Raw genomic sequence first — 26,389 nt, 5'->3', positions numbered from 1 at the left:
TTCACAGTCGAGCTCAATCCTACTGTGAAACACAAAACGCAAAACCCTAAAAACCCCACCACCAATTGCCCAAATTTGCATTTGCATGATCTTGGTGGAAAAAGGGTCCGATAATAAATGCCAAAATGAGAGGAAGCATTGGAATCGGAAGAAAACTCCCAAACCCCATCAACATTTCCAATGCCGCCGCCAAACATACCATAATCCCCTTCTCCACTTCCTCTGGCGGTCGAGGCCGTGGACGTGGTGGCTCTCCGCCGACTGGTGGTCCCATACGATTCGGTGTTGATTCGGCACCGCGAGCTCCTGGACAGCCGGAGTCCGACGACTCCCAACCCGACCCATTCGGATCGGCGATTGGACATGGCCGTGGTAAACCCATGGTTCCTTCGTCCCCAGTGCCCCCCTCCTTCGCTTCCTCCATCAAGCCACCTACTGCAGCTGGTCGTGGCCGAGTTCCGAGTCCACACTCGGATGAGGTCCAACACTCCGAACTACCCAAGAGACCCATTTTCTTCAAAAGGGAAAGTGGGCCGGAATCGGCGCGGCCACCACCACCACCACCACAGAGTACAGCGCGACAAGTCCGCATATCGGACGGAGGAGGGGAGAGTAATCTTCCGGAGAGCATTCGGTCGTTGTTGTCCGGTGCTGGAAGGGGAAAACCCATAGAGCAGCCGGTGCCGGAGGCCCAAACCAGTCAAGAGAACCGGCATTTACGAGCGGCAAAGAAGGTCGAGGCTCCTGGGAGACGCGGGACCGGGCAGTCAAGGATGAGCCTGGAAGAGGCCGTGAAGCATGCGAGGGGGATATTATCGCGGGGTGGTTACGGCGAGGGTGAGGGTGAGGAGTTGGGTGGGGGTGGAGGAAGAGGCAGAGGGTTTAGAGGGAGAGGTGGGCGTGGGAGAGGAAGAGGGAGAGGGGATTGGAGAGAGAGGGGGAGAGGGCAAAGGGGTCAGCTTGGGGACTCTGAGGATGGATATGGTGCTGGGTTGTATCTTGGGGACAATGCTGATGGTGAGAAGTTGGCTAACAGGCTTGGAACTGAGACCATGAACAAATTGGTCGAAGGCTTTGAGGAGTTGAGTCACAACGTGCTGCCTTCGCCCTTGGAGGATGCTTACCTCGATGCCTTGCACACGAATTTCATGGTGAGCCTTTTGCATTTCTTTCGGAATTTCCCTTTTCATTAGTTTTTCAATATTTTGTTTTATTTGGTTACTGAACAAGTATACAAACGGAGCAGTCTTGTATTCTTTTTTCTTTTTTGTTTTTCATTGATCCCAGAAATTCTAAGAACTTGCTCTTAAATCTTAACCCGAGCACATTAGTTAGCTTAAATGAACTTATTAGATAATCATCTAGCTTAGCTGAACTGTCTGGCGAGCTCAGATTGTTAGGACTGCGAGTTTCAGTGAATTCAGTTTTAGTGAATGGGATTGGTTTCTGTTTTTGGCCTTATTTTTTATTCTTTGGATTGCAGATTGAGTTTGAACCGGAGTACTTGATGGGGGATTTTGATAGAAATCCAGATATTGATGAGAAGCCGCCTATGTCTCTAGGGGAAGCACTTGAGAAGGTGAAGCCGTTTTTGATGGTATATGAGGGAATACAGAGCCAAGAGGAGTGGGAGGTAAAATTTGCTGCTCCTGTTTTATGTTTTTTCAGATTTTATTTATGTGCAATTCAATTGTGATGCTTTTTCAAGTTATACCTTATCTTGCAATGGTATTGTAGATTGGATTCTTTTAAATTTTGACATTAGGAATTGAGATTTAGTGGCATCATAAATTTGTTCTACAACATCAGAAACTGAACTTGGTATGCTTGTTTCTTATTGTTCTCTTCATTAGTAAACTACACCTGAACTATCTACCTGCTTTTCTACATAAGAGCAGATGATACTTACTCCAATCAATTCATTCTGGTTTGCTGCTCATTGTTTGTCTCTGACTTCACCATCAAATTGTCATATAGACAGTGTCAAATCTATCATTGGGTTCATATACATTATAAGAGCGATAGAGAATTTATTACTATCCCATTTGAGTCATTTTACATAAGATATAGACAAAACCTGTGGAAATGATGATGTTTCTGACTTGGAACAATTTTAATTTTTTGTAATTCAAAATTCATTATAGGGCCTTTTCGTCAGGAAAAAGAAAATCATCATAACCGAGTGCATCACCATAACTATAGTAATCCTAAACTCATTTTCTTATATAAGAAGGTTAGCCCATGCATACAAGAAGTATCAGTCCACATTTTACTCAGATGGTAGAATAAAGTTGTGTTTTCTATGGTTAACAGAAATAAAATAATGTCTATTACTCTTCTGGAAGAGTGTAATTATATCCTTTTTGGGTTCCAAAATCTTTATATCCTTTATTTTAGGAAAATCTTGAAGTTGCAATTCCAGTTCATATGAAGCTTTAACAGTCTGATTTAAGAGTTATCCAAGTTTTGCTGAATAAGATGCTATATTTATGTTTTGAAGTCAAATAGCTGACAGTATATACGTAAATAAGCAAAACATTTATATTTGTTTGAAATTTATTTTTCCCATCTTGAAAATTAGGGATACTTCCTCATGGTGTAGTCTGCTGTTGTTTGATTAGGAGAGAAAGAAATGTGTGTGTTTGTGTCTCTGTTTTTTATTTTGAGCGTGCAGTGGCTTTTCTTCCCTGCTATTTTCTGACCTTTTCCATTTTTCTAGGAAATCATAAAAGAGACAATGGAAACAGTTCCATTGTTGAAGGAGATTGTTGATTACTACAGTGGACCAGATACAGTAACTGCGAAGCAACAGCAACAGGAATTAGAAAGAGTTGCAAAAACTCTTCCTGCAAGCGCCCCTGATTCTGTAAAGCAGTTTACTGAGCGTGCAGTCCAATCGCTCCAGGTTAGTTAATTTGCAGACATTCTGAAATCTTGTTTTTCTTCATGAATGACAGTATCAAGTGACATCTCCTCATTGACTTCTACTTAAGTTGGTTGTTTTCTTGAATATTCTTATAGAAACTCTTTGGGATGACCTGTCTAATGCTGGCCACCTATGTTTGTTTCAAGAATGTTTATGGCATGTTTGGATGATATGTCCCAAAGTGTTGTAATTTTAAAGCAGTGGAAACTTCTGTATTTGTTTTTTTCCTCTTTTTGTTTAGGCGCCAAGCTGTTCATTTCTAATCTCTCCAAATAATAAACACGTCTCCTTACAGATTTGGAAGCCTTTAGATAAATATGATAGGCTTAGGATAGCAAGCTGATGAGAAGAACAAGGTTCAATGCATCTTTTGATTTTTTGATTGCAAATTTGCTTTCAAATTTGCTAAGAAGAAAATCTGCTTGTCTTGCAGAGCAACCCTGGCTGGGGATTTGACAAGAAATGCCAGTATATGGATAAGTTGGTGTGGAAGGTTTCTCATCTGTACAAGTAGTCTTGAAGAAAGCTCATTCGAAACATCTAAACTCTGGACTAAATACAGCTTGGTTTTTATCCCTGTTTGAGAGACTGAAGATGCCTCATGGTTCTGAACCTTTTCCAAATCAGTTTGAACATGTTTCAGTTTTGCAATGTTATAGCATACTTACATAAGAGAAGCGCATTGTATCTTTAATAATTTAGGCAAACATTAATGCTTACAGCCATGGTATCTTTGTGCTTTCTTGAGGGGGCTAAGCTTGTTGAGGCTGCCATAAAGATCCTTGTGTATTTTTCGTATGGTTGATATTTAACATAAAAATTCTTTTTGGAAGGATTTTTGCTGGTAAAAGCTTTCTCAATTTTGTAAACAGAACAACTAAGAAGAGGCCCTCGGCCTAACAGATTCGAGGTTGGTGGGAGAAGGATTTTGGTGATGGTGAGATACGAAATTTGAAGCCCAGTTGAGGATGATAATAATCTTTTATGACTAATATTTATAGAGTTTAAATTCTATCTGAATTTTTGGAAATTGTACAGAATTTGATCAAATGTATATAATATAGTGCTAGATTTGCTAGTTATCTTTGTTGTTAATACGCTTAAGGTGGCTTCGTCCCTCAATAATAATTTTAAGCACAATGGTAAAGACGAGAGTTGGGTAGACGAGCAGAGGTTCGATTCACTTCTGCGTTAGAATATGTAAGCTTATAATTTTTATTTTTTATTTTTTATTTTTTAATTTTGGGATGAATAATTTCTCCTTTTTTTTTTTGTTTTTTTTTTTTTTTATGGGGGTTAGATTGTGGTAAATAACTTGGATGCTTATAATTGGTGTATCGATTGTCTTGATCTTTTCTCAGTTTTGTATCTATCGCAATTCGCTGATCTTGGGAGGTGCATGCATGCGTGCCCCTGAAAATGATAATTGCCTGATTTTGAGATCTTAAATAGCAGTGAGAAGGTTGTATTGCCAAATTGTACATGATGTTTTTTTTTTTTTTTTTTAACACTTTTGGAAACTAAAAACCAAAAATGGATTTGCCAGCTGGTTTTGTTTTCTATTTTGAAAGTTCGATAATCATTCCATATGGTTTTCATTTGTTCAGTTTTTAGATTTTGGACTAAAATTTTCTTCTGCCTCACTATCATCTTTTTTCTTGTCTCTCTAATCTATATTCTCTCCCACATCTTCCTCTCATTTCCTATAAAAGAAAAAAAATAATAATAATAAAAACAAAATCAAACTAGCTGTTAATAAGTCGGTCCTTTTCTTATTTTGTCTTGGCTTATTATATACCAAATTGCACCTTAATATATATATATATATATATATATATATAATCTAGCTTAAGTAAGAATGCCAATTTGAGAAAATTATACATGAGAAAGCACAAGCCCTCATAGCGTCCTCAAGTTAACTTCTTTACCCCGGCATGATTATATATATATATATATAGAGTTAGGTAAGTTTATGGCATTTAGTGATCCTTGAATTTTGGTACCCCATGATATCGTCTTATTATTAACATCATAAATATTAGGCTTATGAGAAGTATGATATGAGTCATCATCTTGATAGTCTGCTCCATTCCTGTCATCACCTTCTTTAACCATTTCTTCTTTATTATGATTGTCTTCTTCTTCTTTCTTGTCTTGGGCTATATGCCTTTTTTTTTTTTTTCGGCTTCTATCTTGAGCTATATACTTTCTAGCTTGATCTCTACTCTATTATACTACAATCTTCGTTACTAGTCTATTATCATTTGCTAATTCTTTAAAACTATTGAAAACTAACAAATCTCATTGTTGGTGCTTGTCTAACCATTTCAATTCCTCTTTCAACTTGGTTTTCTCGTTTACAAAAGTCTAATGTCACTGATACTCGCCGATCTTTTTCATGCAGAAACGAAAAAAATGTAGTAGACCAGAATCTGAAATAATAATTGTTATAAAGAATACAAAATTTTAATTTGGTTTTCCAATTAGACAGCGAAGCCCACCATTTGATTTAACCATGAAAAAATTTAGAGCTCCAATAAGTTGGTAAATTGTAGGAAACACCCCACCCCACCCTAAAGATAAATTAGACATCATGTATAGCAAATATCACCCTCAATCAATGTTTTTCAAACCATCCTATGTTACACTTTTTCCTTTCTCCCCAATAAACTCACGTGGTATCAGACACTATCATTATTATTATTATAATAATTTTTATTGTTATTATTATCTTTAAATAAATTCACATCGTATCAAACAAGTACCCAATATTTTATTATATATATGTATAGTGATTCGTATTCGAACAGTAATGCTTACGACAGACTACATAAGTTTGTTCTGATACTATCCTTGATAAAAACATTAAAAAAAATGCAAAACTAAAGAGTGGCTTAGTCATATGTCACGTGAACTGGCCATCGCCGGGTAAAACCTTTGAATGCATCCTCTAATTCCCATTGATTAAGTCTCTCTCTCTCTCTCTCTCTCTCTCACACACACACACACTCTCACTCTCACTCTCAGTTTTGTTTTGTTCTTGTTTTTAATTACTATCACTCTCAACGGCACTGCCTATTTGATTGGTATCCAGATAGTGTGAAATAAAGTAACTATTTTATAAAAAATAGTGTGAAATTTTATCACTAATTAAATAGGAACAGAAACAGAAAAAATGAAGACAAAAGATTTCCCCCTTTATTGATTATTTTTAGGACAATTAAGGAGGCCAGTTACATTCCATATATAAAATTCAACACATAAGGAAGGAAACTAAAGAGAATTAATAGATTTCTCTGTTTATTAAGAAACTCCTCCTATAGTATAAGCAATGAATATGATTATTATATGAAAATTTTTATTTTTATTTTTATTTATAATTAAAAAGACTTTGGCCAAACAGTTAATAGTATAGTAATAAATACCAAAAATAAGGGCGTAGAAAAGAGAGAGGTCGGCTAGTATATTTAGGCAATTACATAATACATGACCCACCAATACCTGACACACACACACACACACACACACACACCGTCGAGTCAGTCAAAGAGAGGAGATTTGAGATTTGATCAACAACATATATATGTAGCTTACTTAACTAGTTAACTTATGCAAATTGGATACATCACTCTCTGCACTACTGCACTGCATTGCACTGCGCTCTAAAAGATTTCCTCATATTATTCGGCACATCCATCAGCTGGACTTAACTGATTACATCACAAAATAAATACAAATGTATATCTGGGATATGGATCATCTACACTCACGTCATCATCCATATCCATGATCCATAGTTGGATCGGTGGATGGGTGCCACAGTTGCATTCAATTAATATACATAATTGTTATTAGTAATGACAGAATTGGGTGATGATATTAGTGGGCCCGATGTGGCTTTGTGTTCTTCTTCATCCATGGTATCAGAAATGGCTCTTCCTCGTGTCTCGGGCAAACAGATGACAAACAGCCCACAGCAACCTATCACCAATCCGAACACTCCGTATGACACCAACTCATTTCCTCCTCTTCCTGCTGCAGCCAGTAAAGGACTGAAAACCCCTCCGAACACCAGAGCCTGCCTCACCAACGATATTGCGAAGTTTCTAACGCATGTTGGGAACAGCTCTATTGTGAATATGAGGAGCACATTGAAAGCCGTGCAAGCACTGAAGAATGACACCAACTCTAGCCCCATCTGCATCCATTTATATTGTTTCCCTGCGATGTTCACCACCGAAATTACGCTGCACACCCCACTCACCACCGTGAATACCAGAATTCCTGTCTTTCTGTTCATCCTCCCAATCATTAAGAACGTGACCAGGGAAGCAGGAATCTCCGATAAGGCATTGAAGGTGACGCTCAGGTAGAGATTGAAGGCTAAGTTTCCCAGGCTCAATGGCATTCCGTAGTACACCAATCCGATCCCGAATCCAATTGCCATGACGGTGGATAGCCTCCGAAATGCCCAGGTTTTCTGCACCAAGATCTTGATGGTGGAGTAGATGTCGACGTTGGAGGAGGTTTCTTGTTCCAAGGGCAATCTGGAGAAGCTCATCATGCTCAAGTTGTCCAGATTGGACGGCGGAGCCATGCTCTTGAGCGTTGCTATGGCGTCATCTTTGCGTCCCTTGACGAAGAGCCATCTCGGAGATTCGCGAACCAACACCCTGACTATTAAGCAGTACAATACCGCTGGGATGGAAGTCCACAGGTAGAGGTTCCTCCACGAAGAGCCTCTGTTGACGAAGGCCAGGGCCGGCAGAGACAGAAACCCTAGCGTGAAGCACAAGAATCCGATGACGCCGACCTGGCCCCTCCACCGCTTTCCTACCAGTTCCGTGGACAGGACGAGAGAGCAAGTTCCGATGGTGGAGCGGCCGAAGCCGGCCACGAATCGCAGGGCGGAGTAGATCCAGACGTTGGAGGAGAAAGCAGTGCAGAGAGCGGATAGAGACATGACGAGGGATCCCAGAAAGAGCATGTTCTTGCGCCCGAGGGAGGAGTCGGCCAGGGTTGCAAGCACAAGCCCTCCGATGAGGCACCCCATGAAGAAGGAGGACCCCGGCAGGCCTGTGAGGAAGGAGCCGGCGCACTGGAGGCCCCACTCGGAGATGAAGGAGGCGTGGCGTGGCAAATCCCAGGCCCACGAGTCACTGGGGAGGAGGCAAACATCGGTGGAAAAAGAGCTGCAATTAGAGTTGATACTGGTGGTGGTGGAGTCAGTACAGTGCCATGGTGGGTCAGCATCAGTGAAGATGCTGAGGAATGTTTGCTGTGCATCGAAAAGCCATGCAAGAGACACGAGGAGGGCCTGAAACAATTGGGGCCACCCCAAATCTCCAATGCATGTTTCTATTGTTGAATCCAGCGATGGGATTGGAACGTATTCATTTTCGTCCTCAATGTCGACGTTGAGATTGGGATTCGAATGTTTGGGATTTTCTCCTTCTGAGTTGGAATACTCGGAAAGCAGGGGATGAGTGGAATTGGCCATGAATATGAAAGAGAGAGAGAGAGAGAGAGAGAGAGAGAGAGAGAGAGAGAGAGTGACTGGTAGTAATTATAATGAGCAAGGACCACTCAATACAAACATACTTTTATAGGGGATATTCATTGGGTGTGCGCATTTGACAGCCTAAAGTTTGTCCTGTATTGTACGGGAGATGACCATCAATTATTTACTGATTTTCCTTATTTAATTTCTTAACCTTATTCAACTTACAAATTTATTTCACTATATGGTTTAATATTTAATTATATACATAATGTAATAATATAATCTTATGTATATTCAACAACAACAAATATAATAGCGCGTCGCAATCGAGCTAGCAAATATCATTCTTCTTTATTTATTTATTTATTTTTTTTAATTCGAACCTAACAGTATAGTCCATATGTTTTATAAGAATTTAATTAGCTCTTAATTAAGTTTTTGGTATAAAAAATTCAAAACATAATTAAATAAATTCAATTACTCTTTGTCATTGTTTATCAAAATAATTACTATATATGATTTCAACAATGAATTTAACTATTGATGACAATTCACAAATAACAAAACTCCTTATGTATGACCTCGTTACCTCATTATAAAAAATTAATCCTTTTATACATATGGATGTGTAGTGAATTATTTATGTAAATATAATGAATTAAGACAGATCTCGATAGAGCAGTCATAGGTAGCCAGCTTATAGGTGGCCAAGAACAATTAATCTAAGACCACCAATTGTTTATTTAGATCGGAAACTATGAGCAGGCACATAATAAATTTGTCGATGAATATAATATACATATATATATATATATATATATATTCATATATAAAAATATTACTTCAATAATCCAAATGCCTATTCGTCATGACCAAACCGTTTGATCAATCCAGCAAAAATAAAAAAAGAAAGAAAAAAATCATTTGATCAAAACCTCTTCAGATTATGACATGAAAGGGGTCCCTTGCGAGCTGGCTTTGATTTCTCTTTCCCGCACTTTGAATTGAAAAAATTAAAGGGCCTAACATATCACAAATACAGACTTATCAATTCGACTGCGTCCGTGGCAAGTTTTTCAAATAAGATTTTAGACACCCATGTATATCTACATTAACAGAGCAATGTTTATAAATAATTAAATATATAATATAGTACTTACATATATATATATATATATATATATATATGTATGTGTGTATTATCTTAATCAGCTTAATTTGGTAGAAATAAAAATCAGCATTGGCATTGAGATTCTCAGCCAGAAAACCACAATACAAGTATGTTCGAGCATTATTTTTTTGACAAGTTGAAAATAGGGATCAAGCAATGTATAACAAGAGGGAGGATATGAGTCATATCGGTCCACGTGGGCGGGGGCCCAGTGCCCCCTTCAAAATTCTTTTTTGTTTTTTTCGCATGGATTACGTGGAATATTTTATATGTAGCTGTAGCGGCTCTAAAACACACATTTGTACGCCCCCAAATTACCGGCTTCTCCTGAGTTTCTTGTTAACTTTTGATTAGCATTTTACTTTTTCTGAGTTGTATCCAATCACAATACACCATTATATATCTTCAAATAAAAATATTTACTTTTTAACTTTTCTTTATTGAATTTCTTCATTATCTTTATTAAAGTTTAAAGATTATCTTCTTCCTATTATTTAATTTTCTTTAAAAGTATAACTACCAAATCCCAATTAATTAGTTTTAAATTTAAAATTTTTCTAGATTGCAAATTTTAACATAAAGGTTTATGACCGTGCCTAGAAAACATAATAATAATACCTAATATACTTAATAACTAATCTATCATTTAAGTTTCTTTATATTTAAAGACAGAAAAAAGAAAAAAGTTTCTTTATGTTTATTTTGTTAATTTATATTTAAATATTTCATATACTTTAAATTAATTAATTATTAATGAAATTGAAAATTTAATTTTACTTTTGTTATCATTGAAGTGATTAACATGGTTTTATTTCAAATACATTAAAGCTCGTAAATTATATAATGAGAAATTATATATAAATAGATTCAGTATAATTTACCAAACCCAAAAATAAAAATAAAAAATAGATACATGCATTCAATAAAAAAGAAATTAACTCCTTTCCTTAATTAGTTTTTGTATATTTTATGAACAATATTTTTATGTATTTTATCTTAATATTTATTAAAATAATATTTTGCTAACTAATGTTACCCGTATAAATTTTCTGGGTCCGCCATTTTCGGTCCATGCAACATATTTAATTAAATAAAAAGTACAATAAGTATAGTTGCATTAATCATATTTCAAATTTGATACATTTTTCATGTTTAAAAAGTGGATGAATGTATTTCTTTTTCTTTTCTGGTCTTTTCTATATCAAAGTTGGTAGAAGGATCAGCATCCAACAAAATAATTGTGTTTTTTGACCATATATAAATATATATATATATATATATATATATATATATATATATATACATATATAAATAATTGTGTTTTAAGTTTTGGGCCCAACCTTTAAATGTACGTACATTTTTCTTGTTTCTTTTGTATCTTCTTTCTGCTAAAAAAACTATTACATCGATTAAAACACATACCAGAAGATACAAATCCTACCTCCCCTGCTACATAAATTGAAACACATACCAGATTATTGCTGTGTTTCACCATCGTCCTATGGACGGCTCAAGGCACAGGCTAGCAGGCTACAGATTTTCAAGAGTCCAGTTCTTGTTTTTTTATGTTAGATTTTTTTGTGTCAAAAAAAAAAAAAAAAAAAGCAAAAAAAACTAAAAACAAAAAAGCAAAATTTACCAACGCATGTTGCAATTGTAGTACTAGTTTAGATGATAGGTTTTTTTTTTTTTTTTTTTTTTTTTTTTTTTTTTTTTTTCCCCCAGAAACAGAAAGAAAGAAACCAAAATGCTTTCGGTCCCAACTCACGAGATCATGTTTGGTGCTTTTTCTCAAAGCCGCTGTCTGACGCGGTTAATTTCATCAACTTTAATTTAATTAACTCAAGCGAATATTTATATTGGATGATGCAGAGGAAGAGGGTGTTTGAAACCTTTTTGAAATGGGTTGGCATTTTGGTTATATATATATATATATATATATCCACTGAGACAAATATAATATAATAGACCCATTGAATTATAAAACGGAGGCTGATTAACAAATGCTAATTTGGAAGCTACGTCTACGTGTTTCTATATATAAAATAAAAGTGTATAACATATATTGAGCTTAAAATTCGATATATTCAAATAGTAGAGACGTTCTGGTTTCTTGGCCATCAAAATTAATTAGGTTATTTGCATAATTTACTTTGCCCAAAGTGGCCAAGTGATCATCATCACTTGGAACTACTTTTTTTTTTTTTTTATGTAAATTCATTTGAATCTCTCTCACTCTCTTTTTTTTTTTTTCCCGAACTACTCGCACAAGACAAAATTAATGAAAATAAATGATTAATTAATTATATCCAAATTGATGACTTTAATTTGCATCAACACCATGCATATTACACTTTTCTTTATATGTACTGCTGCCTCATTCATGTACTCTCTCATAAATTAATTATATTAAAATTATAATCTACCGGCGGGGCATAATTTCCTTGACTGCTTGTAATGAATTTGGAGATGCGCATGCGATTGTGTTTTGGCCTTTTATATAGAAGATACGGTGATGTGCTTGCCAAGTGCCAACTCTTTTGAGAAACACGTACACGTCAGTAGCCAGCACATGGTGACTCAATAACACATTAGATAGCCAGCTAACAATCCCACCAGATCTTCATCATCGGATAGTCCTTGGCTGTTTAGCTGATGTGGATTTGAGTCATCATGTTCTTACTTTTGCTGATACCGTCATTTTCTTAAAATTACTTGTCAACTTCTTATCGGTTTGTCCTTTGCCTGACATGGTTGGCCTACCGCTTCTCAATAATTTGATTTGAGCTAATCAGATGCGACATATAATATCCCATACAGTATCGCAGGGATGAGTGTATTTTAATATTTTTCAGTTTTAAAATTTTATAATTTAAATTCTTTAACATTTTAACATCACAATATATTCTTACTTTTAAATTTGGTGTAATTTGGATATATATATATATATATATATATATTTTAAACTTTTAACCAGTGAGGTTTAATAGTTTTCCACATTAATATTGAATTGTATTTAATTTTAAATTATAAAATATAAAAATATGTATTTTTAATATTTTTAATTTGACATTTGATACAATTTAATATCAATCAAATAATTTGCACCAACTATTTTTTAAAACTAAAATAAAATGTAAAATATATATCAGAAATAGTTTAATATTTTTAAAAATAATTTTAATATTTTACATTTTAATTTGTTCTAGTTTAAAAAAAATACAATTTAATACACGTGCAATGACAACTAAACTCTATAATAAAAAAAATAAAATATAGGTCCAAATTAATTACAAAAATTAAAAAAATTAAAAATTTAAATTGCTGAGTTAAAAAGTTAAATATATAAATGGTAAAATATTTAGGACTGGATTAAAGTAAAATTAACCTTTTAGATTATTACAATATATGTGGATCCAACTAGAACACCCAGATTGCTCTTTACTAATCAACACCGGCTCGACTGGAAGCTGACCGTATGATTTAAGTTCCTCGATAATTCCTTCTAGATGACATATCCTTTCGGAAGAATCCAGTGGCTTTTTCCTTTGATCAAACTTTTTGAAGACGCAATTTTTATTACTGTTTTATCTTCTATAAAATAACTAAAAAATAAAATAAAAACATTAGTAAAGGTTAAGGGAAGTATATTGCTGTTCTTTAGAGCATCTCTAACACTTTTGTTTATTGCTAAAAACTTTTTGTAATCATATTAGAAAAAAGCCAATCATCAATTAAAAAAAAAAAAAAAAAAAAAAAAACATCCTTGATAGGTTTGTGCAAAGATTTTGTTAAGTTGATGTAGCCCGCCCCCAAAAAAAAAAAAAAAAGACTGTAAAGGTGAGGATCCACTGGTGAAGGGTTTTTTTAAATTGAACAAATATTTAATAACACGCCTTTCAAGAAAAATATCTATTAAAAATAATTTTTGTATAGTCAAATGAAGTTAGTAAGCTTTTAACACCTACTTTGGAATATTGGGAAAAAAAATTATTGTAAATAATTAAAAAAAATCTATATATATATATATATTTATTAAAAGTAAGTTGTGGATTAACTATCTATTGCATAGAAATTTATTTAAGAAAGAAAGCATTACAAATCTCTATACCACATTAACAACAATAATCTACAGAGTTAGTAGCCGAAAATTTGGTGCTTGGCGATCAAAGGTACGTAGACTTTGAAAATTCATGCTGTAAAACGGAGGTAAAATATTACTTTATGCATTTAATGTTTAATTAAAAAAATTTAAATATTTAATTTAATACTCCAACCAATATGGATGTGAAAAGTTATTAATTTTGTTTGAATATTTACTATTTGTGGTCAATGATGATGATTATCAGTGAGATTTTTGCTAACATGGCTTTTACTTTTTAATTGCTTTTAGTTATGATTTGTTTTTTAATTTTTAAAAATCTAATTTTAAAAAGTCAACTTTTTAAACAGTCACCTATCTTACTAAATGCCATATAGATAGGTCAATTGGTTATGATCACTAATGAGAAATATCATTTTTTTTGTGTATAATGAAGTAATTAGAACCCATTTTTCTTAATTGATTTATTTATGCTTTTCGGATCCACAAATCGTTTTCTAGATTCTTGTGAACATACATATGTTTGAATAATTGTCTTCACTATTTTCTTGACTATTCTCGAATCATCATCTAAAAGCAGTCACACAGAGACAGAATCAAAAGATTGATGGAGAAATATATATATATATATATATATATATATTATTTTTCAACAACATTAGCATGTAATCAAACAAATACAAATTGGACAAGATAAAATTACAGTACAGTAGTACCATGAGTAGTACTGGTACGATTTCTCTAGCTCATTACACACTAGCACCAGTAGCATTTGGATCAATGGCCCCACAGGTGGCATTAGCCTTGCGTTCTTGCTCATCCATAGTGTCACAAAGACTCTCACCTCTGGTCTCTGGCAATGAAAATACGGACAGGCCACAGCAAATAGTCACAATCCCAAACACCCCATATGACAGAAACTCATTATCCCTGCCAGCAGAAATGAGAACGGGACTAAACATGCCTCCAAACACCAAAGCTTGCCTGACCATTGACGTGGCGGAGTTCCTGACGCTGGTTGGGAAAAGCTCCAGCGTGTAGATGAGCAGAATGGAGAACGCCGTGTTCCCACAGAAGAAGGAAGCCAGCTCGAGGCCGATCTGCACCCATTTGGACCTCACCGCCAGGACGCACAATATGCTGCAGACCCCACTTATGAGGGAAAATGCAAGCACCGAAGGCTTCCTATTCCACCGTCCGATGAAGAAGAAGGTGATGACGAAGCAAGGTATCTCGGAAAGGGCATTGAAAACCACGCTGAGATAGGTATCGAATCCCAGGTTTCCGACGCCCAAGGGCATGCCGTAGTAGATCATTCCGATGCCAATTGAGAGGACCATCAAAGTCAGGAGTCGGCGGAAAGCCCATCTCTTTGAGAACAAGCTTCGAAGGGAGGCGTAATGATCGACGAAGGAGGGGGGGGTTTCTTGCTGACGGTGATCGACGACTACGAGAGGGATGCGGGACAAGTAGAGATTCAAGGAGCTGCTGTGGGATTTGTTTGGTTCCCCGAATCTTTCAAGGCTTGCGACGGCCTCTTCGTTACGGCCCTGCGAGAACAGCCATTTCGGAGACTCGCTCACGAAGAAGAAAATGAGTGCACAGTAGAGGATTCCTGGGACCGATGTCCACAGATACAGCACTCTCCATGACGAATTCCTGTTCACGTACGCTATCCACGGTAGGGACAGAAACCCTAGCGTGAAGCAGAAGAATCCGATGATCCCCACCTGTCCTCTCCACTTTCTACTCACCATCTCCGTCGACAGTACCAGCGCGCACCCCCCGATGGATGCCCGCCCGAACCCGCTGGCGAACCTCAACGCCGAGTAGATCCACACGTTCCCCGCGAACGATGTCAGCAGAGCCGACACCGACATCGTCATGGACGACAGGAACAGCAGGTTCTTGCGCCCCAGAGATGAGTCGCCCAGCGTCGCCAGAATGAAGCCCCCCAGAAGGCAGCCGAAGAAGAAGGCCGACGCCGGAAGCCCCGAGACTATCGAACTGGAGCATTGGAGGTTGAAGTCGGAGATGGTGGTGGTGAAAGGGGGTCTGTCCCAGGCCCATGAAGAGCTCGAAAGCTGGCAGATATTAGAGGAGGATGGGTTACAGGTGGAATTTTTAATATTTACGTCGGTGGCAGTGCAATGCCAAGTTGGTTGGGCGTCAGCGTAGATGCTGATGAAGGACTGTTGGCCGTCGAAAAGCCAGGAAAGAGAGACAAGGATGGCTTGCAGAAACTGGGCAAAACCAGAATTCTTAGTGACCTTTTCGATGATGGAGTCGAGGGAAGTTGGTGGCAGATTGAAGAATGAAGAAGTAGTAGTTTCAGTAGTTTGTGGGTCGACGTTTGCAGAGTCGTAATCAACTAGTAAAGGAGTAGTGGCGGAGGAATCTGCCATATACCACTCCTTGCTCTTCTCTCTCTCTTTTCGATACTATCCAATATGTTTGTGAGAGAGAGATGGACTGGAAATAAAACACGCTTTGAGCTATATATATATATAAAGAGAAAGAGAGACAGAGAGATATCAACTACGTATGTATGGGCCAGGGTCTTTCTGGAGATGGGACCTGAATCGAATATACAGCTAGCTAATTTTCATTTTGACCCAACTAATTTTGTTTTATATGTTAACATAAAATAATATATATGTGTATCCACGTAATTAAATACTGAAAAGAGCTGTGTTTTGTGGCTGTCATATTAATTAAATAATTGCAAGTTTAATCCACATGGGGATCCTGCCATTGGCCAGCTAAGCTACTTGCTTGTTCCATCCTATATCCTTTCTAATTGATTAATTAGCCCAAAAAGAAAAGATTGCATGTATTAATCCTTCTATATATGTATGAAGTTCCAAGTTTTACTCCTTTTTTTTTTGTTTTGTTTTTATTTGTCAGAATGGTCATATTCTAACTTGTCTGCAAAATTTATTATTATTATTTTTTATCTAAATCTTAATGATATAGATGTTAATTAAATAGCGCTGCTATTAGAGTCCAATGATATTCTTAATTACTTTGGTTTGCAACGTAACGTGATCTTTTTCTCTTTTCGTAATAATAAAAAGTTTCGCTGTCGTTCTCATCACCACCTATCACGATGTAGAAATTACTCTTTAAATGATATTAAATAAATGGGATATGTCATCCAAACATTAATTATTTTTTACTTCTATGGGGAACGACATCCGCTCATGTCCTATGTACTATTCTTTGCCGACGGACCATCAAATTGGTGGAACTTCTGTTAACTGTTATTTAATTACATGTTAATCATATAAATCAAAGTCGTCAAATGAAACTGATTTAATTGATATACAATTTACATTTATATATTTGAGAAATCATAGATTTGAAATATTAGAATAGGAGAAATAATTATAAATAATAATAATAATAATAAAGAAACATATAGATACATAGATTATATTAAAATCTTCTTTGATTTTTAAATTTTTTTTTATTTTTTTTTTGGGAAGAAATATAAGATTGGATGACAAATTTACTTTATGTATGAAGGAAATATGAGTCCCATTCATAAACCAATTCTCAAGTTTGAAAGAACAAAATATGTGATATATATTACTTAAATTTCTTGAAAAGCGAGTATATATATGACACTTTTTATTGATTATCACAAAAATGCTTCTTGAGATAATGAACTTTAATTGAGAACCCAATTTCATTAATAAATAGTTTAGCACAAACTCTGATGTAAAATAAATGAGTAATGTGTTTATTTACTAACCAAAATATAAGTAAATGAAATTGAACAAACTAAATAAGTAAATAGCTGTTGAAGAGTGATATAGCATTCTGGAAACTTAAGCAAAGTGATTAGTCACCCAAGTAACATGGCATGCAAAGCAACACTTGTGAAGTTTCTCTACTGCCACAATCTAAGCAAAATAAGCTAAGAAAAGTTTTTTGATTGCAGCCAACTATCCTCCAATATTGAGATGTAAGTACTCGTGTACATGCATGGAAGAACTTACCACTTTATCCTTCTATAAATATGTAGCTTCTCCTATTTGCAGTACATAAGAAAAACTAGTGATGCACTAATCTAGCCCAAAAAAAAAAAAAAAAAAAAAAAATTTGAGAAATATATGTTGTTGGTGCCTAGAGTAAGAAACAGATACAGCTCCGCATCTTCTTTACATTTATAATTGAAAAATTAATCAATAAAAGTTTTTTTAAAATTAAAAAGTTAATCAATACAAGTTTTTTTTTTTTTTAATTAAAGGATATCAATTCTCTTGTTTCCTTTTATTTTCTGTCCAATTTATTTTGGAAATAAATCTAATTTACTCCCAATTTCTAACAACCTCATTGCATTACGTTCATGAGAGGCCTAATTAGACAAACGTCGTCAAATAATTAAGGAAAATGAAGAATATAAGGTATACCTGTTAGAGTTACATATCCCACATGTAACATGTGGGATGACTAAGGTTTGAGTGTGAAATTATTTTATAAAAATTTTCATAAAATCTCGAGAAATCTGCTATTGGGCTGTATCATATGATTCTACCAATTATATACATTAGCTGTTTAATTTACATCTCTATGCGCCATTACCATCTATATTTTTCGTCTACTCCATAGTTAGAGATTTGAATATGACCTAGATCTTTCTATTTACTTCTCATGGCTCTTTTGTAAACCTCACTTTATATTTTCTCAATATTTTATTGCTGTTTTTCAATGGCTAACAGACAATATGTTGAAAATAGGTAGGATCACGTTGGTCTAAGGTCCATAATTCAAACTGGCTACAAATATAAATTATCATTCATCTTGTAGGTAATGTTGATTGAAGGACTTTGGACGGTCCAAATTCATTGTCAAGTGGGGTATAATATTTATTGCATTTAAATACCAATTGAAGATATCTCATGGATAATAAAAATAGGCCACTTGCAAGCCTCTACGTCCACAAAGTGTTAATATTTAAATGAATAAAAGAAAATATAAGAGAGAGAGAGAGAGAGAGAGAGAGAGAGAGAGAGAGAGAGAGAGAGAGAGATATTTAAAGTATGTATCATTATTGCTATATATAAAAAAGAATAGACAGTATTGCTAATGATTTGAGGTAACCAAGTCATAGCCACGTCCAATCCACGTATCCAAAACTATAATTCTTATCTCCAAATTTTTTAAATTGCAAACATATATAAAAATTTGCAAATATATATGAATTTGTCATCGCATCCAAACAAGAACATGTTGTCCTAGGTTAATCACCTTACCATGCATCTCATTACCATGTATTTTTATTCAACAAATCAAAATTAATTAGAATACTCATCAATATTGATTTGTTTGACAAATTAATTAGTGAAAGCTAGTCGTCGGGTCCCACTTTTACACCAATTATTTGTAGTTTTCTTCTAACTTAATATTCTTTTCTCTCCAACATGCATTTGCTGTTGTTATTAAATTATTGTTTGATTAATGTTTATTTGTGAAACCTCGTCGGGCACGAAAAGAAATTGATAAACAAAATTAAATTAACGTACACAACAAACTAAAGAGGATTTGAATCTTCTCCATTTTTATAGAAAAGTAAAGGATCTTAATTAATTCAATAGCTAAAGTGATGCCAAATTATGGTTATGGAATTTAAATAAAAAGTGTTATATATATATATATATATAATTTTCTTTAAAATGGTCTAGTGTTTCAACTTATACAATGTATTTATTTTTTTTTTTAAAAAAAAAACAATAATACAATGTACCTCAAAAAAATTTATGATCGAATAGTAAAATTTAAAATTTAGGTAAACTAATAATTAAAATGGATAAAATTTTCCATTTATTATTTTTTCAACTAAACAAATATTCAAAACTAGGAGCAGAAGACTCATTGTTTCTATACCATACCAATATAACATCATTTTTAATGAGAATATGGATTGTTAAAATAAAATTGTCACATCATAAAAAAGTTAGGCTTTTTAAAAATACTTCTCCAATGCAACTATCCAAAAAGTTTGTTAAGCTAATATGGCGAAAAAAAAAAAAAAGAAAAAAAGAAACTCTTTCGGGTGAAAATCTACTTTGAGAGTGGCTATCAGTGGTCATTTAGTAAAATTTTTTTAAAAATATATATATATATATATATATATATATATATATATATATATATATATATATATATATATATATATATATATATATATATATATATATATATATATATATTTTGAAATTTTTAAAAAAGGAAAAATAATTACATAGTATCATTAATTAATTGCTATTAGACCGGAATATTGAATATTGATTTTGGATTTATTAAGTAAATATCTATATCACATAACAACAAACCTTTCCAATTCTATATCAATAAGTAGCAATCCATACTTCTCTCGGTAATGTTCCAATATGCTAGGAATGACTTTCATACGTAAACGTACTAGGCAAATATATTGGACCTAAGCCTAGTGGCTAATGCTCCTATTTCTAAATACCTTAGAAATATAATAACCCATATATATACATATGGATATTATAATCCATTCTTAATTGAACTTATGGTGGGCATATTGACAAAAACTTCTAATGGATTTAGAACAATGTCCATTCTTAATTAAACTTATGGTGGGCTTTACAAGGGATAATTCCGCCTGTAAAGATTGGGCTGGAACACAATTTAACAACGCTGGCAGTCTATGCCGACCCATATCCATACCCTTAAAGGTACTCAACTGCCACACATTCACGTATTATCACTTTTTTTTTTAATAATATTACAATTATTAAATATTTATTAAATTTATTTATAATATGTTAATATTTAATTGGTTTATTTTTTAATTTATTTATCCATTTAATGGTATCTCCTATTTAAGCTAAATATTTTTTTTATCATATCAAAAAAATAAATTGTAATTAAAAAAAATCACTTTAATGTGTCTACTTAAATATCCTATCAAACTAATATGATCCCAAAAAAAAAAAGAAGACACTATTAAATGACTTTTAATTTTCTTATAATTAAAATCCCTCTTCTTTTTATCTAGTTCCTTCACCATTGTGAATCATATATAGATTTAGAAGTTCCGTTCACATTATAAAAATTTTTTAAAAGCAATTTTTTTCTTAAAAAGTAAATTTTTTTTAAAAAAAAGAAAAAGTTTAATAATATATATATTTGTTTATTTATTTAATTAATAGTCGTAAATATTATTTTGCATACCATAATTAGAAAAAAAATTAAAATTGACTTATATATTTATGCCACTTAGATTTAAATTTAAATAATATCAATTTCTATATAACTATGTATATTTACCATTAATGATGTTTTATGGATGCACTTTTTTTATATATAAATTATATATATATATATATATATATATATATCAATTAATAATATTTTAATACGTGTTCTTTGATTAATAAATTTTATGAACCATTTGGTACCTTTAACGTTGCTATGTTATATTTGTTTTTATATTCATTTTTGTTTTTGTTTTTGTTTAATATCACATGTATTATCTTATTCATAACAATTTAATTCTTCAATCAACAGTTTATTTCAGCCATGCTTCTATTGGTAATTTCTCTTGTAGTATATGGTCTTCTTCATTGTTCTTCCTTGTACGTATAAATGGTGATTAGTGTAATGTCATATCTTTAATTGGACCAAAGTATAAAAATATCCCAATCCCTTAATTAATAAATAGTATATAATAAGGGCATTATATCCTTATCCGAAGTGTGATAGAATGTAGCATTATCAATGTTACGTTATGTTTTATGTGCTTGTCCCTCCCAACCGACGAAAGTCACAGTTCAACCAGTTTGAACCAAAGAGGTAAATTGGCTTGAAAGCTATAAAGCCGTCAGCATCACCGTCCGATCAGCCGCTCCACCACCACCACTTCTCATCCTCTTGATGCCGACCCTCCACCACCCACCATTTGCCAACTTGCTTTTGGTCTCTGGCCCAATCGCCGCCTCGTCATCACCTTCTTTTTGGGCCTACCTTCCCACTTTCCATGGATCAAACTGCTTGCCACGTGGACAAAACCTAATGACCTGATTGGAATCTCCCTGCTAAATGTCAATCATAATGCTAGCAAGGGTGTTTTATACTAATATAATAATTAGGGAATTTTAAATAGGAGTGAGCCCCATCTACTTTGGAAACAGTAAAAACTGTTTTTAGGTTGGACCAAGACAGGAATCAAAGATCAGCGTGAAGATACTAAGCAAAGCGTGATTCCTGTTTTGGATTTGGTAAATAATGCAAAAAAGTTTATTTTGATTATTTATTTATTTTATGTTTATTGGTTAATTAAGTTGACAAAAAGCATGAGATTTGGTAGATTTGTCCTATATGGAAGTGGGCGCTTATATTTTCCAATCATATTAGTCTACTTTTTCCGAGAGACCATAATGACCTTTAACAAAAACAAATGCCAATCTCATCAATTTTTGAATTTATAATAACATTATAGAAAACCAGATTTTGTTTAATTATCTACTCTTCAATACCAAGCAAAATAAAACTTTTTTGTATTTAGGATAAAATAATCTTAGATTTGAACCTCATTCTATTGACAGATATAACGGTGTGTACATGATCTATTTAGCATGCATGCAAAATAGTTAATTAGTTTAATACTTGAATTGGTATTTATATAGTGTTAGATTGAATAAAATCGATATCGATTACACAATAATTGGTATTTATTTAATTTTATATAATTTGTGTTTGTGTAGAATCTGAATTATAGTAACTTATTCAATATATCTTTGCTATATAAATATTGGAGAAAAAACTTATAAATGCACGTATATATAATTAATTTGTGTAAGTAAATAAAAAAAATAAAAAACTAAAGCTTAATTGGGTTGAATAAAAATAGCAATGCAACTTATAACTTAGCTAGCTAAAGTAAATATATAATTAAGTAGCTAGTCACTATCATTTAGGGCCATGATCTAGATAGCTACATATATAACGCATGCTTATAATTTCCGGGTAGCATGATATATCCTACAGAGTTAAACTAATTACCCTCTATAAAGGTAAGATCATCACCAAGTGATAACCTTAATTAATTAACTGCATATGTGCTAGTTAATTATACAAAATGAAGTAGCTAGGGCAAATGAGAAAAGAAAAGGAGAATTGGGTCTTTTAAGACATAGGGAAAGAGATAAATATGGGGCCTCTAAACATGGGAAGTAGCTCAAGGGAGGAATAATAAATTATTGAATAAAACGACAAGAGAGAGAGTCTCCTCCAAAAGAAAAAGAAGAATAAAGCAAATAGACAGCCCAACATGCGAGTGTGTTTTTTTATAATAATATTATATTGTAATAAATACTAATAGTATCCTCTTCCCTTGCTGATCTTCTCTGCCGGTGGACAGATCATCTGTCCCTTTTGTCTCATTTCCCACTTGCACTACTATATCCTATATTTTTCCACACCTTCCTTATTCCTCCTCCTAACACACCTTAATTTCTCTCTAAAGCACACCTCTTCTTCTTCTTCTTCTTCTTCTTCTTCTTCCTCCTCCTCCTCATAACCCCAAAACCCAAAAACTAACCATGAGTACTGCCTAGCTACCTTCTTTTAATTTGGATATATAATTAAACACTCTCTCACATTTTCTCCATCATCTTCTTCCTGCTTGTAATAAGACTACTCTTTACTAATCTTCTAGCTTGCTAGATCATATATCCGTGTAGCTAGCTATAGCTAGTACTTGTAGTGTAATAATGGGTTCGAAAGCACGAAAGAAGCAAATATGGTGTGCACAACCATTGACTCCATTGATGGAAGGTCCAGACCCCGAACTGCAAGAAGAAGGAAGCAAGAAAGAGAGTTCTTGGGAAGTGATCCGTGAATGGTTCCGAGTGCAGAAAAGTCTTCCAGCAGCTTCCAATTTCTCAACATCCTCCTCTTCCTATCATAATAATGCTACTACTTTGGGCCCTAATCCTAAGAGACGTGACTTAAGGCTTTTGCTTGGTGTGTTGGGTTGTCCACTTGCTCCAATCCCACAAGTCAACGACGAAATTCATGATCACCTCCTTCACATTAAAGACATCCCATTTGTAAGACACCGGTTCTCTCTCACTCTAGCTCTCTCCTTAATTTTCATATATCAAATTAACATATCTATTAATCTATATATGTACACTAGCTAACTAGCAAGCTAGCTATAAATTAAATTTATGCATATTATATTTATTTGCAGGAAACCTCTATTGCACATTATATCATACAACAATATTTGGCAGCAACAGGATGCTTGAAGCAACAAAAGTGTAGCAAAAACATGTATGCAAGTGGAATAGTGAAGATGATCTGTTGCGAAACGGAGGTTTCAACTGGAAGAAACGTGAAGAGCCTGGGAACAAGAAGTGGGGAAAATGGTTGTTTCGTGCTTTGGCAGATGGTGCCTGGAATGTGGTCTTTGGAATTGGTTGTTGGAGGGAATAAGGTCGTTGCTGGTAGTGATGGCAAGACCGTGTGGAGGCATACCCCTTGGCTGGGCACTCATGCTGCCAAAGGCCCACAACGCCCTCTGCGTCGTATTATTCAGGTAATGCACAATGATCCAGTTTAATGGTAAATTCACTGTTTTTCAATTTTGAATATAAGATTCATCATATAAAATGTCAAAGATGTATATTTTCATAGGTATATACATTAGTATCTTTGATATGTTGTTTATTTTATTATTAGGGTACTGAAACTTACCAAAGTAGCAAATTAATAAAACCCCCTCGCGCTGATTTAATGAAAAATGAAAATGGGTACCAAGTTTTTTCAGCTGTTATCATTTTTTTTTGGGGAATGTAATATTATTATTATTATTATTATTATTATATAAAGGTAAAGTAATGGATTATATTTTTGTGGGGTTGCTGAAAGAAAGAGAAAAAGAAACCCTAGCATTCAAAATAGTAATGGTAGGAAAGAAAGATGGAGACGGAAGAACAAAAATGAAATCACAATCCCAATAAAATGTTATGAGACTGACATTGATGGAGAAACTGTCTCATGCTTTACCCTACAGACTTTTACTTCTTTTGAACACTCCAGAGTGGCACGTGACTCAGTCATAATAATGACGTCATCGATCATCATATATATATGCATATGCAAAATATTTATTTAGAAATTATTATGCTTCATCTTGGCCTTGGGATTGCCGCTTATTCTGTACTAAAGTGTTTGTGTATTATCTCTTGCTTTAACTTTTTCCTTTTACACTTTACTCACTACTGCCGGTTCTATTATATTATGTTTTTTTTTTTTTAATAATTTTTTTTCTCTATTAAATTTCCTCCCACTTGTTCACCTTCCTCTTTCTTCGTTTGCTTTTTTTAAAATAATAATAATAATAACTTTCACCGGTTCTATAATCCCCTGATTGATCAGCTTCTTAATTTGTTTTTAAACCAAAAAATTGAATAATAAGTACATAATTTGTTTAGTGTATATATTACATGTGTGTGTGTGGAATTTCAAACAATTTTTCCATAAAGGGGTAAACAAAATCTTGATTTTCTGTATCTTCAAACATATGAAGAAGATATATACTGTAAATTATAAATATTGAAGAAAATATCATTATAAATTGTAATTAAAGTGTTAAAGAATTATAATATATTTGTATGTGTACTAAATTAAGAACAATATATAGCATATGCATTACATTACAACTTAGAGATGAGAAATTAAAATAATATTGGAAATTTGAAATCAATTTAAATGGGCATATATATATATATATATATATATATATATATGTATATTTGGAAATTAAGAAATATAATTTAGTTATATATATATTTAACTTTAGAAATGAATATGATGAGCAGGGGCTAGATCCAAAGAGCACAGCAAGCTTATTTGCGAAAGCAAAATGCATGGGTGAAAAAAGAATTGGCGACGACGATTGCTTCGTACTGAAAGTGTCAGCAGATCCAGCGGCTGTGATGGAAAGAAGCGAAGGGTCAGCAGAAGTGATCAGGCACGCCTTGTATGGATATTTTTGTCAAAAGAGCGGCATGCTTATCTACCTGGAGGATTCCCATTTGACAAGAGTTGAGACCCCAGACAACGACCCCGCTGAGATCGTCTACTGGGAGACCACCATTGGAAGCAGCATCGGCGACTACAGGGACGTTGATGGCATCATGATAGCACATCAGGGCCGTTCCATCGCCACCATATTCCGATGCGGCGAGCTCTCCATGCACTACACTAGGACCAGGATGGAAGAGATCTGGAGCATTGACGACGTCGTTTTCAACGTCCCTGGCCTTTCCATGGACTACTTCATTCCTCCTGCTGACATATTACACACCCTACATTCTCCATAATATATATATATATATATATATAAATATCATCATCATCATCATCTTGCACTCACTTAACTAGTTCAAGTTTCTTATGATTACCCAATTAGGATGCTTAATCTTAGTTTGCTTTTCTAATTCACAGAATATTGGTTGGGATATTGAGATTGGTGTATTAATTAATTACTTTGGGTTAATCTTCTTTTTCTTTAACTATTCAAGTGTAATATTAAGCTCTTTTCTTTTTTATTTTTTTAACTTGTTTTTGAGTTAACTTAAACTTATCAACAGTGATCTGGTGGGGGTTGGAATAAGAGTATTTTAAGTACTTAAATAA

At 33.9% G+C, this 26,389-nt stretch overlaps 4 protein-coding genes across 4 annotated transcripts; 2 read left to right on the top strand and 2 right to left on the bottom strand.

The window, feature by feature from the left end:
• Nucleotides 1–3,761, top strand: LOC107424249 (uncharacterized). The gene is made up of 4 exons (XM_016034002.4): nt 1–1,151; nt 1,484–1,633; nt 2,720–2,905; nt 3,360–3,761. The coding sequence occupies exons 1-4, from the start codon at nt 126–128 to the stop codon at nt 3,438–3,440; spliced, it is 1,443 nt and encodes a 480-aa protein (XP_015889488.2). The 5' UTR covers nt 1–125; the 3' UTR covers nt 3,441–3,761.
• A 2,729-nt stretch (nt 3,762–6,490) lies between these two features.
• On the bottom strand, nt 6,491–8,490 carry LOC107424417 (organic cation/carnitine transporter 3). Its single transcript, XM_048470094.2, has one exon. The coding sequence runs from the start codon at nt 8,424–8,426 to the stop codon at nt 6,759–6,761; it is 1,668 nt and encodes a 555-aa protein (XP_048326051.1). The 5' UTR covers nt 8,427–8,490; the 3' UTR covers nt 6,491–6,758.
• Nucleotides 8,491–14,306: 5,816 nt separating this feature from the next.
• LOC107424768 (organic cation/carnitine transporter 3) lies at nt 14,307–16,190 on the bottom strand. The gene has a single exon (XM_016034625.4). It carries the CDS (start codon nt 16,105–16,107, stop codon nt 14,452–14,454), a length of 1,656 nt encoding a protein of 551 aa, XP_015890111.1. The 5' UTR covers nt 16,108–16,190; the 3' UTR covers nt 14,307–14,451.
• Nucleotides 16,191–23,076: 6,886 nt separating this feature from the next.
• On the top strand, nt 23,077–26,389 carry LOC107424358 (uncharacterized). The gene is made up of 3 exons (XM_016034147.4): nt 23,077–23,793; nt 23,937–24,284; nt 25,570–26,389. Exons 1-3 carry the CDS (start codon nt 23,455–23,457, stop codon nt 26,071–26,073), a joined length of 1,191 nt encoding a protein of 396 aa, XP_015889633.1. The 5' UTR covers nt 23,077–23,454; the 3' UTR covers nt 26,074–26,389.

The sequence above is a fragment of the Ziziphus jujuba genome, chromosome 8 (assembly GCF_031755915.1).
Source record: "Ziziphus jujuba cultivar Dongzao chromosome 8, ASM3175591v1".
Classification (NCBI taxonomy): Eukaryota; Viridiplantae; Streptophyta; class Magnoliopsida; order Rosales; family Rhamnaceae; genus Ziziphus; species Ziziphus jujuba.
Note: the sequence above shows the minus strand (reverse complement) of the source record. Positions and strands in the feature narration are given on the sequence as shown.

Bases quoted from the DNA above. Each gene is read 5' to 3' on its own strand.
- LOC107424249 (XM_016034002.4), top strand. From the start codon at position 126: ATGAGAGGAAGCATTGGAATCGGAAGAAAACTCCCAAACCCCATCAAC. The intron at 1,152-1,483 runs GTGAGCCTTTTG...TTTGGATTGCAG, and splicing joins CCTTGCACACGAATTTCATG to ATTGAGTTTGAACCGGAGTA. The intron at 1,634-2,719 runs GTAAAATTTGCT...CCATTTTTCTAG, and splicing joins AGAGCCAAGAGGAGTGGGAG to GAAATCATAAAAGAGACAAT.
- LOC107424417 (XM_048470094.2), bottom strand. From the start codon at position 8,426: ATGGCCAATTCCACTCATCCCCTGCTTTCCGAGTATTCCAACTCAGAA.
- LOC107424768 (XM_016034625.4), bottom strand. From the start codon at position 16,107: ATGGCAGATTCCTCCGCCACTACTCCTTTACTAGTTGATTACGACTCT.
- LOC107424358 (XM_016034147.4), top strand. From the start codon at position 23,455: ATGGGTTCGAAAGCACGAAAGAAGCAAATATGGTGTGCACAACCATTG. The intron at 23,794-23,936 runs GTAAGACACCGG...ATTTATTTGCAG, and splicing joins ACATTAAAGACATCCCATTT to GAAACCTCTATTGCACATTA. The intron at 24,285-25,569 runs GTAATGCACAAT...TATGATGAGCAG, and splicing joins CTCTGCGTCGTATTATTCAG to GGGCTAGATCCAAAGAGCAC.